The sequence below is a fragment of the Dermochelys coriacea genome, chromosome 10, assembly GCF_009764565.3.
Source record: "Dermochelys coriacea isolate rDerCor1 chromosome 10, rDerCor1.pri.v4, whole genome shotgun sequence".
Lineage (NCBI taxonomy): Eukaryota > Metazoa > Chordata > Testudines > Dermochelyidae > Dermochelys > Dermochelys coriacea.
This window is the reverse complement of record NC_050077.1, coordinates 35646377-35664605: the sequence shown is the minus strand read 5'-3', so window position 1 is coordinate 35664605 and position 18229 is coordinate 35646377. Positions and strand designations below refer to the sequence as shown.

Here is an 18229-nt window from a genome sequence, read left to right as displayed (position 1 = left end):
GGTTTAATGGATGTTGGGATTTGCAAGACTTGTAGTATCTTATAATAATTTTAAGTTAAATCAAATCTAGGACCTAAAGAAAGCGACCATTTCTCTCTAAATTCTCAATCACAAGTGGAGTGTGAAGGGTTATTTTTCCAGGCCACATCCATAACTGGCAAACATTTTTAATGTCACATGGTTCTCAATGGAGCACACAAGTCTCAGAAGACATTCAAGCAGTGGACAGATGTTTGTTGCTAATCTACTCACTCAAACCTGTCCTTGGAAGCAGGTGACTAAATAGTGCATGAGTGGCTGTCATTTTATGACCTTTGATTACATTACTGTAAAGCTGCTTCTGCTTCCTAAAGCAATGCACTATCAACCATCTTCAACATCAGCAGCTGGGAAGCTACAGTTTGCTGGGATATTGTTTTGTTATAGAGCTTGTAAAAACACAGGACAAAAGCATGAGGTGCAAACCTCTGATAGAGGGACATGTTTTTCTAAAAAGAAAAGGAGTACTTGTGGCACCTTAGAGACTAACAAATTTATTTGAGCATAAGCTTTTGTGAGCTACAGCTCACTTCATCGGATGCATTTGGTGGAAAATGCATCCGATGAAGTGAGCTGTAGCTCACGAAAGCTTATGCTCAAATAAATTTGTTAGTCTCTAAGGTGCCACAAGTACTCCTTTTCTTTTTGCGAATACAGACTAACACAGCTGCTACTCTGAAACATGTTTTTCTAACTGATCAACTTGTTACCTAAGCCCTTTATTTGGAGAAAAATAATTAACCCTTCTGGGCTAAGTGATTAGAGCACTCAAGGGGGAGTTGTGTGTATCAGGGAAAACATCTTGTTACTATGAAGTTTATCAGGGCTTAGGGAAACCTTTACTTGAATCACTGTTGTTCCACGACACACATACTATTAATCTTATAGTCCTGTAGATAAACTCCTAATGGCTTTATCTGAGGAGTGTAAACACCCCTGGAGTTAAATAAAATTCGCAGATTTACACTTGTCCCACCATCCAAAAGAATAGGGGCATTTCAGGGGGAGGAGGGTGGAGTCAGAGACACAATATAGACCTTCTTTAGCTCCCATTAAAATGCACGGGATTAAATGAAAGACCAGAGCGGAAAAAACAGTAACTTTCCCTTCCCAAATAACAATGCTCAATATTATTGCTAATTATTTGTAATGTAGCAGCAGCCAGGGGCCCCAGTGAAGGATCAGGGGCCCCATTGCTCTAGGCACTGGACCCACAACAACCAACAACAAAAAAAGACGGCCCCTGCCATGAAGAGTTTACTGATTAGGTTATGTGTAGCTGGAGAGATTATTTAGAACTATCAGAGCATAAAGCTGGCATTGTTCCCAAAAGGTCAGAGACTCAGACCTGCCAACCTGCAGATTGCCTGAATTCCAAGCAGTTAGTCAGGGGCACAGACATTGAACAGGTGAGGCATGGAAAATGAAGCAGAGGTGGCCTTTTGTGAAGGCAGCAGTTTGGATGCCTGCTGGCTTTTGACAGGGATGGAATTTACATCAGCGAGGGAGGGCAGATTTGCTAGGATTTAATAGTCTCTTCTTTATCTTTCTATTGCCTTTTTCCATTGGCGTGCTTTCATCACACACTTAACACAACAGAGGAAGTTCTGAGAACAGCTGCCTTTTATTTACAGACAATAACCTTAGAGAGTTGCGTGTGTGGATCCTATGTATGCATGCGTGCACTAATTCACACAGAGCGCAGAGGAAAGAGAACAATTCTAACACACATTAAGGGCTTTTCTACCCAGTGCAGCAATGCATGCTCAAGGGGTTTGAATTGCAAAGTGCACTAAGTAGAAGTCCCCTAGTGCGCACTAATGATGAAACAGGGACCTGTAGGGGATGTCAGCAGGGTCTATGAAGGTCACTTTGTGTGCAATACGTTTGTGTGTGTGAGAATTCATACCCCTCTAGTACACATTGCTGCACAGTGCAGACAAGCCCTTAGAAACGCCTCATGAGGATATGTTTGCTCCTGTGACAAGCCAAATGCCCTCACCTGTGCACCAGCTGCAGGTTTTCTTGTTTTAACCGACTGTGCTGCTCTCCATTTGCAGCTGTGTCCTTTTCCAGCTCTGTTACCCTCTTCTCCAGGAAGACAACCTGTGCAAGCAAGAGAGAGGATTCAGATACCAATAGGTTCTTTCAGCTTTATTTCTCTTTCTTAGAAGTGCAGGCCAAATGATAGCACTGACAAAACTCAAATGCAACTATTTAAGTAATAATTGAAGACATTCAATTGGTTGCCTCTAACCTGAGCTGTATCTTGTTTGACTTTGAGAGTATCATGCATGTTCTGTGCTTCATCATGTCTCACCTATAACTGCTGAAATGTGCCCTTATCTAGAGGAGGTGACCTCATTCTCATTCAAGAAATTTACAAGTAGGCATTCCATTTTGGTGCGTCTCATGGATTTTTAAAAAACACAGTTTGCACTTTGCTAGAATTTAGCTCCTAAATTTTAGGAGTGTTCCATAATACTAACACAGGGCCAAATGCTTCACTGGTGTTTCTCCTTTGAGGTCAAAGGCCACATCAGTGGTCATCTTCATTAAGTTTTTGAACATGTGGATCTATAGAGCCAGATACTCAGTTGGTGGATATTGCCATAGCTCCAATGGAACTGTGACAGTGTATACCAGCTGAGAATATGTCTCACACTACCTAAAAGGGACAAAATGTCCCTTTTGTCCTTTTCACAGATGGAGAGAGACAAGGAAAACAGAATTGACTATTGCCAAGCCACAGATATTAGAAAGGGGACTCAAGGGTTGGTTTACAACCAGAAACTACCTTAAGTTCCTTTTAAACATTGACTAGATTTCACTTTGATGGTGTCCCTTTAAGAGACGCTCCTGCAGAGTTGCACGAAACAAGTTGGATACATTACAACTTTCCTTTGGTTATAAAAATCTGCATTTTAGGGGTTTGAATGTTAACTTAGAATTATTCCCTTTCCTCGCCCCCGAATTACATAGCTCCCTGCTCTGCTCTCAGCCTTATTAAAAAAGCAATGTTACATATGCTATCCGCAATGTGTTCTTCAGACCTTTCAACCACTCTGTCGGACTGCGGCACTCAATGTTGCGACACCATTGCTACGGCTACAGCAAAGAGGGCTGAGAATTGTCACTGCATTTGATAAACAAGCAGGAGGTGGGAATACTTTCCTAAGGACAAAGCATTTATTTGTGTAAAAACTAAAGTCATGAATATTGAGATAAGAACAAAAACTAATTCTTTTATTGGATATGGCTAAAAATAAATTTTACATGTTACTTTAGAGTGAAGGACAAATGATGAACAAATCTATATTAAGTCCATGAATCTGGGGTATAAACCAAACCCTGACAATACTCTAGCCAAATGTTTCAAACCTGGGTGCCTGACGTTAGGCTACTAAATCTATATTTGGGTTCAGAGTGGCCAGAAATGCTGAGCACTCTCAAATCCCACTGAGGTAAAGGGGAGCTGCAGGAGTTCAGCACCTCAAAGCCAAGGCACTTTGCAACAGGAGCTGAATTTCTAGCATCTAGGTATGAAAATTTTGGCCTGTATTCTTCAAAGAGAGACAGTATAAATGATACAGTTCTATAAACTATTGTACTAAAGTGCTGTCAAATGGACAAGTAATGTGTATATGTATGCATATATATATTTATTTCTCTGTCATACCCACAACTCCACACGTCTTCCTATTCAGGATATCAGAATTAAGCAGTTTTAAAGAGGTATTTTCACATTGGGGCAAACATTTATACAAAGCACAATTCACTTGGCTTGGAGTTTTCCATATTCCCTCGGCTATTTTTAGCTATTGATGTTTGAGTAAAGCTTTCCTTTCCCAAATGCAGTTTCTCCTCCTCCTGCCTCATGATCCTTTGCCCATAAACTCCCAGTAAGTTAACGTGGAACCTAATAGAGATGTCACAAAGCCAGCATTTATAGCCTTGCTGCAGGACAAGTTCTGAGCAGAACAGGCATGAGTGAAAGTCCCTGTTTCAAGTCAAATAGCTTTCCTTCCTAGGAAGGATAGCATTAGACAGCCGTGTATATAGCATTATGAAACAATTTCAAAAGAAGCAGATTAAAATATATTTCTCAGTATTAATATTGCTCTATGAATGGTTATAATGACCAAATGCAAATATAGTGTATGCAAATATTGTACATCTTACCACCCATGTCAGTGACATCATTCATTCAGACTAAGGCCATGTCTATATGTACAGCACTGCAGCAGCGCAGCTGTACCGATGCAGCCACACCATTGCAGTGTGCCTGGTGAGATGCTCTCTGACGACGGGAGAGCATAAAAACCACCTCCGTGAGCATTAGAAGCTATGTGGGTGGGAGAATCTCTCCTGCTGACATAGTACTGTGCACACGACTGTGTACGTCAGCGTCACTTATGTCACTCACGGGGCGTGGTTTATTCACATGCCAAGCGACATAAGGGATGCTGACATAGACTGTAGTGTAGACATAGCCTGAGACAGAGGGACAGACCTCTTGCCCCTGCCAGTACTGTACGCCATTTACCATGAAGCAATCTTCAGTGCAAGCTGTGCAACGAGCCTTAACACCCACTGAAAAGATTGGAATTCGACCTCCCAACCCGAACACAGCAACACTCTATGCCTTTTCTGATCATTTTGTCAAATCACAACCCTCAAGTCAGTACAGAATGCTTTGAGTTAACCACCTGTCCCCAGTAGTTATCTACCCAGTGTCAGCCAGCATTCAATAATAGCAAGTAATTAACACCTTGCATTTCCCCAGCAATTTCTGTCCCAGGATCTCAAAGCATGGTAAACCATTGTTTACTCCATGCAGGAATGGGTACTCGTCTACCCTTTTCATTAACGAGTAGGCTGATGCACAAAGAAATGCCTTGCCCAAGAGCACCCAGTGCATCAAAAGACAGAGGCAGGAACAGAACCGGGGTATCCTGTCCCCTTGGTTTAACCACTAGGAACACGTGTTCCGTCCGCCCAAAGGAAAACCGCTCGACGTCAAAGATAAGCTTAATAGGACACTCAGATGCTATTCCTCCATTAAAACTTCAGAGGCAGCTGCAATAGCATTCATACCTTGTCAGTGATGTCCTCATCTGCACATTCCATGTGGTCACGGAAAGATTCTTCCATAGCATCCACAGTCAGGGTGCCCGTCTGATGTAAGTGCCTGTATCCGAGACAGACCAACCCAACCCAAAGCAAGATGACCATTAGAGAGAACATTGTAGAAGGCAAAGTATCATTTCTTACACAATTCCTCTCAACTCTCCACCCCTTCTCCTGCAGGAGACATTAGGACATTGCTCTCTTTTGGGTGACAGTAGGTAAAGATGATGAAAGCAGGAGGCTGGCCTGGCAAAACAGCGATTCTATCGAGTAGCAAGCCTCGCTTTCACCAAATGAGGCTCTGACAAGCCAACAAGAGTTAGCATCCCACAACACCTCAGTACTGCCGAACTATAGGGCAGGAATCTTCACTATGTTTGTGACTTTTAGTGAAGAGCACCTGGCTGCCAGAGGGGAAATGGACAAGTAGTGTTGGAATTTGGTGCTATCACCTCTTATTCTTGCTCTTTGGAATATGGAAAGATAACAGCTTACTTTCCACACTTCATTTTGGGTTTTGAACTTAACACTTATATTCCAGAGCAGCAGGACTAAAAGTACTCTGCTCTCCCCAGAGATAAAGCCAGAAAGGAATGGGGAGTGAATTGAGCTTGTTGTGAAATACACACTCAACTTCAGCTCCCCAAGTGGGAGACTAGTAAATCATTAGCCATGGCTTGTAACATTTGGGTTTTTGTTTTCTTTCAAAGGACACTGTTCATAATCAGTCTAGACAGTCACTCTGTAACGTAATGACGTGTTCTACAGGAGCTGAGCGCGGTATTCCACCTTAGTGGGGGTGGGAAGGGGGAAAGCAGAATTATTATCACAACCTAGAATAATTAAACACAGGACTTGCATCAAGAACTATAGATATAGAGAGCTGAGGATACAAGGACTATGATTCTACTAAAAGAAAAGGAGTACTTGTGGCACCTTAGAGACTAACAAATTTATTAGAGCATAAGCTTTCGTGAGCTACAGCTCACTTCATCGGATGCATTTGGTGGAAAAAACAGAGGAGAGATTTATATACACACACACAGAGAACATGAAACAATGGGTTTATCATACACACTGTAAGGAGAGTGATCACTTAAGATAAGCCATCACCAGCAGCAGGGGGGGGAAAGGAGGAAAACCTTTCATGGTGACAAGCAAGGTAGGCTAATTCCAGCAGTTAACAAGAATATCAGAGGAACAGTGGCGGGTGGGGTGGGGAGGGAGAAATACCATGGGGAAATAAGAAAAGGAGTACTTGTGGCACCTTAGAGACTAAGTACTCCTTTTCTTTTTGCGAATACAGACTAACACGGCTGCTACTCTGAAACATGGGGAAATAGTTTTACTTTGTGTAATGACTCATCCATTCCCAGTCTCTATTCAAGCCTAAGTTAATTGTATCCAGTTTGCAAATTAATTCCAATTCAGCAGTCTCTCGTTGGAGTCTGTTTTTGAAGCTTTTTTGTTGAAGTATAGCCACTCTTAGGTCTGTGATCGAGTGACCAGAGAGATTGAAGTGTTCTCCAACTGGTTTTTGAATGTTATAATTCTTGACGTCTGATTTGTGTCCATTCATTCTTTTACGTAGAGACTGTCCAGTTTGGCCAATGTACATGGCAGAGGGGCATTGCTGGCACATGATGGCATATATCACATTGGTAGATGCGCAGGTGAACGAGCCTCTGATAGTGTGGCTGAAGTGATTAGGCCCTATGATGGTATCCCCTGAATAGATGTGGACAGAGTTGGCAATGGGCTTTGTTGCAAGGATAGGTTCCTGGGTTAGTGGTTCTGTTGTGTGGTGTGTGGTTGCTGGTGAGTATTTGCTTCAGATTGGGGGGCTGTCTGTAAGCAAGGACTGGTCTGTCTCCCAAAATCTGTGAGAGTGATGGGTCGTCCTTCAGGATAGGTTGTAGTTCCTTGATGATGCGTTGGAGAGGTTTTAGTTGGGGGCTGAAGGTGATGGCTAGTGGCGTTCTGTTGTTTTCTTTGTTGGGCCTGTCCTGTAGTAGGTGACTTCTGGCTCTGTCAATCTGTTTCTTCACTTCAGTAGGTGGGTATTGTAGTTGTAGGAATGCATGATAGAGATCTTGTAGGTGTTTGTCTCTGTCTGAGGGGTTGGAGCAAATGCGGTTATATCGTAGCGCTTGGCTGTAGACAATGGATCGAGTGGTATGATCTGGATGAAAGCTAGAGGCATGTAGGTAGGAATAGCGGTCAGTAGGTTTCCGATATAGGGTGGTGTTTATGTGACCATCGCTTATTAGCACCGTAGTGTCCAGGAAGTGGATCTCTTGTGTGGACTGGTCCAGGCTGACGTTGATGGTGGGATGGAAATTGTTGAAATCATGGTGGAATTCCTCAAGAGCTTCTTTTCCATGGGTCCAGATGATGAAGATGTCATCAATGTAGCGCAAGTAGAGTAGGGGCATGAGGGGACGAGAGCTGAGGAAGCGTTGTTCTAAGTCAGCCATAAAAATGTTGGCATACTGTGGGGCCATGCGGGTACCCATCGCAGTGCCGCTGATTTGAAGGTATACATTGTCACCAAATGTGAAATAGTTATGGGTCAGGACAAAGTCACAAAGTTCAGCCACCAGGTTAGCCGTGACACTATCGGGGATACTGTTCCTGACGGCTTGTAGTCCATCTTTGTGTGGAATGTTGGTGTAGAGGGCTTCTACATCCATAGTGGCTAGGATGGTGTTTTTAGGAAGATCACCAATGGACTGTAGTTTCCTCAGGAAATCGGTGGTGTCTCGAAGATAGCTGGGAGTGCTGGTAACGAAGGGCCTGAGGAGGGAGTCTACATAGCCAGACAATCCTGCTGTCAGGGTGCCAATGCCTGAGGTGATGGGGCGTCCAGGATTTCCAGGTTTATGGATCTTGGGTAGCAGATAGAATACCCCAGGTCGGGGCTCCAGGGGTGTGTCTGTGCGGATTTGTTCTTGTGCTTTTTCAGGGAGTTTCTTGAGCAAATGCTGTAGTTTCTTTTGGTAACTCTCAGTGGGATCAGAGGGTAATGGCTTGTAGAAAGTGGTGTTGGAGAGCTGCCTAGTAGCCTCTTGTTCATACTCCGACCTATTCATGATGACGACAGCACCTCCTTTGTCAGCCTTTTTGATTATGATGTCAGAGTTGTTTCTGAGGCTGTGGCCCAACAAAGAAAACAACAGAACGCCACTAGCCATCACCTTCAGCCCCCAACTAAAACCTCTCCAACGCATGATCAAGGATCTACAACCTATCCTGAAGGACGACCCATCACTCTCACAGATTTTGGGAGACAGACCAGTCCTTGCTTACAGACAGCCCCCCAATCTGAAGCAAATACTCACCAGCAACCACACACCACACAACAGAACCACTAACCCAGGAACCTATCCTTGCAACAAAGCCCGTTGCCAACTCTGTCCACATATCTATTCAGGGGATACCATCATAGGGCCTAATCACATCAGCCACACTATCAGAGGCTCGTTCACCTGCGCATCTACCAATGTGATATATGCCATCATGTGCCAGCAATGCCCCTCTGCCATGTACATTGGCCAAACTGGACAGTCTCTACGTAAAAGAATGAATGGACACAAATCAGACGTCAAGAATTATAACGTTCAAAAACCAGTTGGAGAACACTTCAATCTCTCTGGTCACTCGATCACAGACCTAAGAGTGGCTATCCTTCACCAAAAAAGCTTCAAAAACAGACTCCAACGAGAGACTGCTGAATTGGAATTAATTTGCAAACTGGATACAATTAACTTAGGCTTGAATAGAGACTGGGAATGGATGAGTCATTACACAAAAAGAAAAGGAGTACGTGTGGCACCTTAGAGACTAACAAATTTATTAGAGCATAAGCTTTCGTGAGCTACAGCTCACTTCATCGGATGCATTTGGTGGAAAAAGCAGAGGAGAGATTTATATACACACACACACAGAGAACATGAAACAATGGGTTTATCATACACACTGTAAGGAGAGTGATCACTTAAGATGAGCCATCACCAGCAGCAGGGGGGGGAAGGAGGAAAACCTTTCATGGTGACAAGCAGGTAGGCTAATTCCAGCAGTTAGCAAGAATATCAGAGGAACAGTGGGGGGTGGGGTGGGAGGGAGAAATACCATGGGGAAATAGTTTTACTTTGTGTAATGACTCATCCATTCCCAGTCTCTATTCAAGCCTAAGTTAATTGTATCCAGTTTGCAAATTAATTCCAATTCAGCAGTCTCTCGTTGGAGTCTGTTTTTGAAGCTTTTTTGTTGAAGTATAGCCACTCTTAGGTCTGTGATCGAGTGACCAGAGAGATTGAAGTGTTCTCCAACTGGTTTTTGAATGTTATAATTCTTGACGTCTGATTTGTGTCCATTCATTCTTTTACGTAGAGACTGTCCAGTTTGGCCAATGTACATGGCAGAGGGGCATTGCTGGCACATGATGGCATATATCACATTGGTAGATGCGCAGGTGAACGAGCCTCTGATGGTGTGGCTGATGTGATTAGGCCCTATGATGGTATCCCCTGAATAGATATGTGGACAGAGTTGGCAACGGGCTTTGTTGCAAGGATAGGTTCCTGGGTTAGTGGTTCTGTTGTGTGGTGTGTGGTTGCTGGTGAGTATTTGCTTCAGATTGGGGGGCTGTCTGTAAGCAAGGACTGGTCTGTCTCCCAAGATCTGAGAGAGCGATGGCTCGTCCTTCAGGATAGGTTGTAGATCCTTGATGATGCGTTGGAGGGGTTTTAGTTGGGGGCTGAAGGTGATGGCTAGGACTCTGAAACCTGTCATTACACAAAGTAAAACTATTTCCCCATGGTATTTCTCCCTCCCACCTCACCCCCCACTGTTCCTCTGATATTCTTGTTAACTGCTGGAATTAGCCTACCTTGCTTGTCACCATGAAAGTTTTTCCTCCTTTCCCCCCCTGCTGCTGGTGATGGCTTATCTTAAGTGATCACTCTCCTTACAGTGTGTACGATAAACCCATTGTTTCATGTTCTCTGTGTGTGTGTGTGTATATAAATCTCTCCTCTGTTTTTTCCACCAAATGCATCCGATGAAGTGAGCTGTAGCTCACGAAAGCTTATGCTCTAATAAATTTGTTAGTCTCTAAGGTGCCACAAGTACTCCTTTTCTTTTTGCGAATACAGACTAACACGGCTGCTACTCTGAAACCTATGATTCTACTGGCTCTCTCTCTAGAGCTTTTAAATGAGTCTGTAACCAGTTAGTAACATGGGTATATTATGGCTTGTGTCCCCACACACTATGATTAATACACTGTTAGTAGCATAGATGCTGGAGATGGGGGGGGAGGGGAATGGGAGGAGCAAAGGGCCATTACCTCCTCAACTTTTAAGCAAGGGGAACCATACCCCCACTTTTGAGAACCTGAACTTGGCAGGTCACAACAAGGGGAGGGCAGGAACACAGCCCCTCCCTTGGCCCTGGACCAGAGCATGGAAGCATTACGATGGAGGGGTAGTATATTAATGGATTCTAGCTACTTAAATAGTCAAAGTATTGAGCATTCTCAAAATTAAAAACCATTTCTTGATAAGTTTCAGAGTAGCAGCCGTGTTAGTCTGTATTCGCAAAAAGAAAAAGGAGTACTTGTGGCACCTTAGAGACTAACAAATTTATTTGAGCATATTAATTTGTTAGTCTCTAAGGTGCCACAAGTACTTAATTTCTTGATAAGGCTCCCAGTCTCAAAAGATGATGGTAGTTCCTTTGTTCACTTCTGCTGATCCAAGTTTGTTAAAAGCAAAGAGAGCTAATCTGAATCCCTGAAGACAATCTTCTTTAAGCAAGTAGCAGCCTAATTCTTAATCTGGTCTTTAAGTACTGACAACTGGCCCTTCAGTATGCTGACTACTATTCAGAAAGAAGGCACAGAATGGATCCTCTTAGAGTTTTAACATAGGTCAACTCTGCTTTTTTAACCTACTGCTTTCTACAAAAACATTTAATATTTTGAACTAAAGGTCTGGGACACATCCTTGGAAAAAGCCTCAGTGTTGGATGACAGTGTCAATAAGATGTCAAGCACACCATGCAAACCAGGCAGAATGATTATAAAATAGTTATTGACCGTAGAGAGAAAGGATCTCTCCTACTGAAGAAATTTGGGGTTTGTGAACTACAGCCCTGTTTCCATCCAAAAGCTATTCTGCTCTGGCCCCATCAGGAAGGTGTATGCATCCAGTCAGAATCAAGAAGAGTTGTGGTTTTTTTTTTAAAAGCATCAAAATATCACTGAATGATTTTATGCTCTTAATGAGAGCTCAATAAGTAGCACATGGAAGAATAACTTCCCAGGAAGAAGTCAGTTTGCTTAAGCAGAGAACCTCAGAATTTGTGACTCTGACTCCAGCCAAATTTCTAGGTATGAAAATACCTAGAATTGTGATCTTGGATCTAGTACTCCAAAACTTTAAAGTATCACATGAGAACAAACAAGAATCAGAGGATGGCGAGGGAGCAGCTTAATCTTAAATTAAAACTCCCTGGTGGTATCTGAAGCAGATGGAAGAGAAACAACTTAATTGAGTGAGAGAGTGTTCAGAACCTCTGGAATCACACAAGGTCAAATTATAAAGGCTAGTCTTAAATAGGAACCCTGGAAATTTGCCTGCTAGCTTAAAACCACTAAGAAGCAAAAAAAATTTGAACCAATAGCTTGAAAGTGAGAGTATGGGAACAATGAAATGTAATACTCAAGACATATTTCCTCACCAGCAAGAAAGAACCGAGTCTGGAAACGTTTGCTGGTTACAGGAAAAATTAAAAAGAAACAATGTGGGAAAACAGCTGGAAAATATTTCCAAAGAACTCCTGAGCAGCTGAAAGCAGGGCAGAGAAACTGCTTCCCTAGGATAAGCCTGATTTAGACCTAATCTCCAGCCCTTCCCTTGATTCCAAACCCAAGAGATTCACGGGGAGTGAAGATTTCTTGGAATTTGTTCCAGAGCTCAACTGACCCACTCAGGAATGCCGCTAAGTAAACAGACTCCTGGGATCTGAGAATACACATTTCTAGTGGGTGCCAAATCATCACACAGACTGTTCAAAAGATCAGCCCATGTTTCCCAAACATCCCAACAGACGTGAAGCTAGAGAGACCTGGAAACAAAAGAGTGCATACAAGAACAGCAGAAAATACCAAAACCTTCCTCTCCCCTAAATCTTCTCTCAGAGGATCAGGGAACAATGTATTTGAGTCTCAAATTAGATTTCCAAAAATCCTAAAGAGGGGTGTCGGTAAAGATTATGCCAGAGAATGCACACCCACACCCACACTTGTACAGCTAGGACAAAAGTTGTTCTTTCAGCTATAGAAAAGAAACACCATGTAAAGAAGTATTAAAACCAACCCCCTCAAGGAAGAGATACGAAACTGATAAAATGCTACCGAGACTCAATGATTTTGTTTCCGAGAGAATTTCAGAGCAAATGTGGTGTCTGCCCTTTTGTTATACAGGGAGAAGGTCTCATAACTTCATTGGCTAGTTGTTACAAATTTCCTCATGCAACTCCACTGGAGAGGCAGGGATCCTTGAAGTATTATCAAGCAGATCCTGGCCCTTCAGAGTTCCAGAGGATTCTTGAAAACAAGATAAACTTTTGGGGAAAATTTGAATGCCTGCACTCTCATGTGACAGTGATGAAAAGCATTATGTCCAGAATGAACTGCTTCCTCCCATCCCCCATTATTGGGAACCTAAATCCCTTGTGAAAATAAAGCAACAGCTCAGTTAGGGCGCTTCCTTTAACAGATCATTGCAAGAATCAGAGACAAGGGACTTGTCTAGATGGGGAAATTTATCAGCATAATCATATCACTACCATTATACCTGTATAACTAGAGAGGTAAATTTCCACATGTAGGCAAGCCCTAAGAGAGTCCCTATACAGTATCACAAGAAACATATGCAATAATATAAAGCCATAGCTGGGGGGGGGAATAGCTCTGCCCCTATGTTTAAAGATTCCTAAGGAGTCCATGAAACAACTTGTGAAAGAGATGAGGAGTAACTCTCATGACATCCATAAAGTCAAAAGGGAGGAGCACATAACTCGAAATATGGCAGAAGCAAAACAGAAACAGTGAATCTGTCTGAGTGGACTGGCATTTTAGTGGTGTGGCAAAGGCTTAATTTCTGACTTGATGCATCTACTCAGCTGACTGGGCAAGGGCTCACTCAGCTCTCCAGGCTAGTGGTACTGATGATACAGAAAAGCACATACATCAGTAACTAGGAGTTTTCAAAATGGGCAAAGTCTCCTGCAGACTCTCACTCTCTGGGCATCCATAGACTGGGGTCTGGGAAGACAACCTAGGAGAAGTCACATTTAAGTCAGTCTCCAGAGGTGAATGCATTTGGAAAATATCTTTTTAGTTATTTAAAAAAACACTTTAAAATCTAGAATGTGAACTAAAATTGCTGTCCAGTACACACTGCAGAAAACGTACTGTACATTTCTCTCAAAGGAAAATGTTGCACATCTATGTAGATAGCTGTAAACCTACTGTACGCGTGACAACCTATGCAAGCACAGTCCTTAAGGACAACAAAAGGATAATAAAAAGTATCAGCATACCTTGCTACCTTCTTGCTTGAGAGTCTCTTATTGGGACTGTGGGAATGAACAAAAACAACAGGAAAACAGAGTCAGGAAAACTGAGAGTGAAGAGCAAGGGGAAACAGGAAACAAACTAAGCAACAGTGACAGGGGGCATATCCTACAATTAACAGCACAGCACAGCACACGCATGAGGCATGCATTACTCAGCTTCTCTGAGGAAATCTCCATGTAAAAATCCAGGTAAAGCCACATTTGCACACATGTAATGACATGTCATGATGAATTGGAACATACAGCACTTGTCATTGCTGCAGAAGTTTCAATGGATCCAACAAAGGGCTCTCTTTTTTGACTCGTTGATTCAGTCCTGAAAGCAGACCCTAGGAAGAATGCTAATAATAGAATTGAGCTTGGTGGGACTCAGACCCATTACAAAAGGACAGTAGCCTGAAATATACTTGATCCACCTGGTGGCTTGTGCAGACAATGAGCCCATCTCTGAAAGAAAACACTGAAATATTCTGCTACAAATATAAGCAGGACTACTGCACTAGAATCACAAGTACGGAGAGCAAAAAATAATAATTAAAAAGCAAACAGCCCAATGAACTATCCTCTGTAGTTCATTAACTCCAAACAATTATAATTTTACTGAATTGTGTTTGACATCGGACATAGCAGCACAGGTGGATATATGACTGGCTGGCTGCTTGTATTTCAGACCGGGACTTCCCCAGATTTTGGGGGTTGATTTGTTTGACCTTTTCTTCTCTCCCTCCCTCATATGCAGCTGTATTTGCATCTAAAATCAGGAAGGCTGGATTTTAAGCAAGATCATGTTTCAAGTACTAAAAATAGGTGCATTCATAAGCTATACTTAGCAGCAGCTAACAGAGTCCCTTCTTACGGAATTGTATTTTCTTTTTAAATACTTAGCATGCTATCCCAGCACATGCTATAAGAACATAACATCAACATCATGCTGCACAGCTTTAATGTCCTGATGTAGTGACTCCCTCTCAGTACATAGCTCACCTATGATGATGAAAAGCACCTGATCACAGGACCTCTTTGCTTACAACGTAACAGATTAATACTTTCTTCATATCAGCCACTTGTGATTTGCCACTTCAAGTCATTTTAAGTCATGATTCATCTATTTTTTCCTCTTTGAAGTTTGCTAACATGTAACCAAAATTAGAACTAGTTACTGCATATTGTACCTCAAAATTTTTTTACATATATTTTTGTATACTACTGTAATCATGTGGTTACGTAAAAAATCAGCTTCCTCCAGAATCTTCTCTTTCTCCTTTATTCACGCCCCTTGTCCCAAGTTTGGGAAATAATGGCTTTAACTTCCCTCCGCAACCGGATTCTTCAAAACCATGATCACATGAAAACTTGCAAGAGGATAAACTGGGACACTCCAGCGTCTACCACTGCACAAACAAAGATGGTCTCAAGAGAAAGGAGATGGATTAAAATCTAACAGAACCTTGCTCCCGCCCAGAGCAATGCGACTGTATGAGAAGAGAGGTTGTCAGTTTCTAAAGTTCGACATTTGCAACATGGTATCTCCATGTACAGGGAATTACTATAGTTAATGAGATGTTGCGGATGATATGGAGCATTTATAATTAGGTATTTTCCAGAAACTGGTAGAGTTTTAAATTTTTTGCCATTTATTCTCATCAACTGACCAGAGTGACTTGCTGTCCCAAGCACTCAGTAAGCCAGCACCACCCTCCAGCTTTTGTGAAACAGCCTGGATGCTCAAAGCCATTAGATCAGCTCTCTTCCCTCAAATCATATAGACTTGCTAAATACCTCCCTCTCCTTTCAGGCAGGGGGAAGGCTACAGAGGAAACTCCTTCCCAGAGCGGAAGGGTTTGAGTCGCTCATTCAAAAATTTAACTTTTCTTGCAAACCTATTCCCCCTTCTCACTTTCCAATATCTCCTGACATATTTAGAAAAGAAAAATATCTACTTAATTAGTCAAGCCTGGTATCATCAAAACATGGAATGTTCATTCCCCCACTTTCTCCTAATTTAAAAATGTAAAAGAGAAAGAAAAATAGAAATTAATAGATCTGCATCTATATGTTCACATGCGAGGAGTAAGTAACTGCGCCAATTTTATTTATTTTATTGTTGCTATAGTATCACTAAATTGAGGATAAAGTAAATGCCCCCCCCCAAACATGGGGAGTTCTGAAAAAAATTCTCAAAATAAGATATTGGTGGGAGTCACACTTCAAGATCCAGAAACTTAAAATGAATGATTGGCTGAGCAGAGAGGAAAGGCAATGGACATAAAATGTAGATCAGTGACTTCTAGAGGTGAAATGCTTATATTACCCCTTAGAACAGGGGTGGGCAAACTATGGCCCGCGGGCCAGATCCAGCCTGTCAGGGCTTTGGATCCGGCCTGCGGGATTGCCCCCCGTGGTGCCGTAGGCCCCGCGCTGCTCTCAGAAGCGGCCGGCACCACGTCCCAGACGCCCCGGGGGGGCAGGCAGAGGGCTCCATGCATTGCCCTTGCCTCCAGGCACCGCTCCCTGGAGCTCCCATTGGCCGGGAATGGGGAACTGCAGCCAATGGGAGCTTTGGGGGAGGTACCTGGAGGCATGGCAAGAGCAGTGTGCGGAGCCCTGTGCCCCCCCTCCCCCAGGGGCAGGGGCCCTGTCCTGGCCCCAGAGCGCACCGCTGCCACGCCAGAGCCGTTTTAGGTAAGTGGTGCCGGGCTGCAGCCTGCACCCCAAACCCCTCCTGCACCCCGCCCCCCCAACTCCCTGCCCTAAGCCCCCTGCCTGCACCTCGCACCCCAACCCCCTGCCAAGCCCCCACCGCACCCCAATCCTGAGCCCCCTTCCGCACCCTGCAGCCCTCCTGCACCCCAACCCCCTGCCCTGAGCTCCCTCCTGCAGTCCACACCCCTCCTGCACCCATCCTGAGCCCCCTCATGCACCCTGCACCCCGCACCCCAACCCCCTTCCCTGAGCCCCCTCATACACCTCACACCCCTCCTCTGCCCCAATCCCTTGCCCTGAGCCCGTTCCTGCACACCACACCCCCTCCCACACCAACCTCCTGTCCCGGCCCTGCATACAATATCCCCACCCAAACGTGGCTCTCGGCCCAAAAAGTCTGCCCACCCCTGCCTTAGGAGGAGGAACTAAAAATAGCTTGAACCAAATCAACCCTTGAATAGTTTCTGGGAAGCACTGGCTGACCATGCTTTTCAAGCTAACTGGTTTCCTAATCATGGTTTTGACAGTGAACTTTTGACATTCCTATTGAGTGAAGGAGTCACTTTTGGTGAGATTTCAAGGATTCTGCAAACCTGCTTCCCCTCTTTGATGGAAAGGGGCTAGATACTGCTTCTCCAGAATTTGTGAAGAAAAATAAATAAATCAATGCATGTCACTTGTATCTGAGGGAGATTAATCTGTTTTTCATCACAAATGGCTGATCAAAAGCGTATCCGGGCATCTTTGGATCCCAGGCCTGAGAAGCTACCTGGTATGGGAGGTGCATCTATCTATTGCAATGGTTGGATAGAAGCAGTTGCAGCTTGGCGGCAGACACACACATCTGACAATGGAATCCTGGGTACATTTTAGACAGGGTTTGGGGGTGTTTTTGCTGTTTATTTCACAGAATTGAGACTGCTCTTTTGAAGGATTCCTGTGATCAGGGAAAGCATTGCTGAAAAAAAAAAAAATCTATGATTTTGCAATACTGCTCCCGTTGCTAGACATTTTGTCTGTTTTAGATATTTTGGCTCCTTGTTTTCTTCTGGGTACAAGGTGTTGGTAATCACCTTCAAAGCCATCAGTGGTCCAAGGCCATTGCCTGAAAGAGGATTTTGCAGACCCTATTCTGTCACAGCATGTAATACCAGTTGGGATGTTCTTGCTGATAATTGTGTGGATTCAGTTCTCTCAGCAGAATGCTCTCTTCTTTGGAGTTCTTTCCCCTTGATGGGCCAACACGGCCAGAGTTTGGCTGCCTCCAGGGCAAGATACAAGGCAAATTATTTAGTCTAACTTTTTGTCTATGATATTTCATTACTCTTTTGTTCCTGTGCAGTCATGTCTACCAGATCTCAGCCCAGGACACTATGTGGGTTTCTGTCCAATGACCTGTTGGCGGCATCATTACTGCTGATATAAACAAAACTCATGAACAGGCTAGGCAATCTTTAATTTGTGCTCCATGAAGGCGGCCCTGTGACACCCCCCCCGCCCCCAAGCCCCATTCACAGACTACATAGGTGACACCACTTACACCAAATCACCCACCAATGTCATTTACCACTTTTCACTAGTCTCTTTTTATCTACTGTGTCCTCTGCCTGCTCTTTGTACTTCTTTGCCTTCGTAGAGGTCCACTCCTTGTAATCAGCTAGAATGAGGTACCTTTCCAAAGCAGGAGATATTCTTGAGGATCCTATTACTT

The 18229-nt window shown here is 43.5% G+C and overlaps 1 protein-coding gene across 1 annotated transcript in view; it reads right to left on the bottom strand.

Moving 5' to 3' along the window:
• The window catches only part of RAB11FIP3 (RAB11 family interacting protein 3), a 177127-nt gene that overhangs the window by 13129 nt on the left and 145769 nt on the right, over window positions 1–18229 (bottom strand). Inside the window, 3 exon segments of the mRNA XM_038419921.2 lie at window positions 2042–2145; window positions 5137–5230; window positions 13780–13815. Coding sequence (XP_038275849.1) covers window positions 2042–2145; window positions 5137–5230; window positions 13780–13815 — 234 coding nt within the window.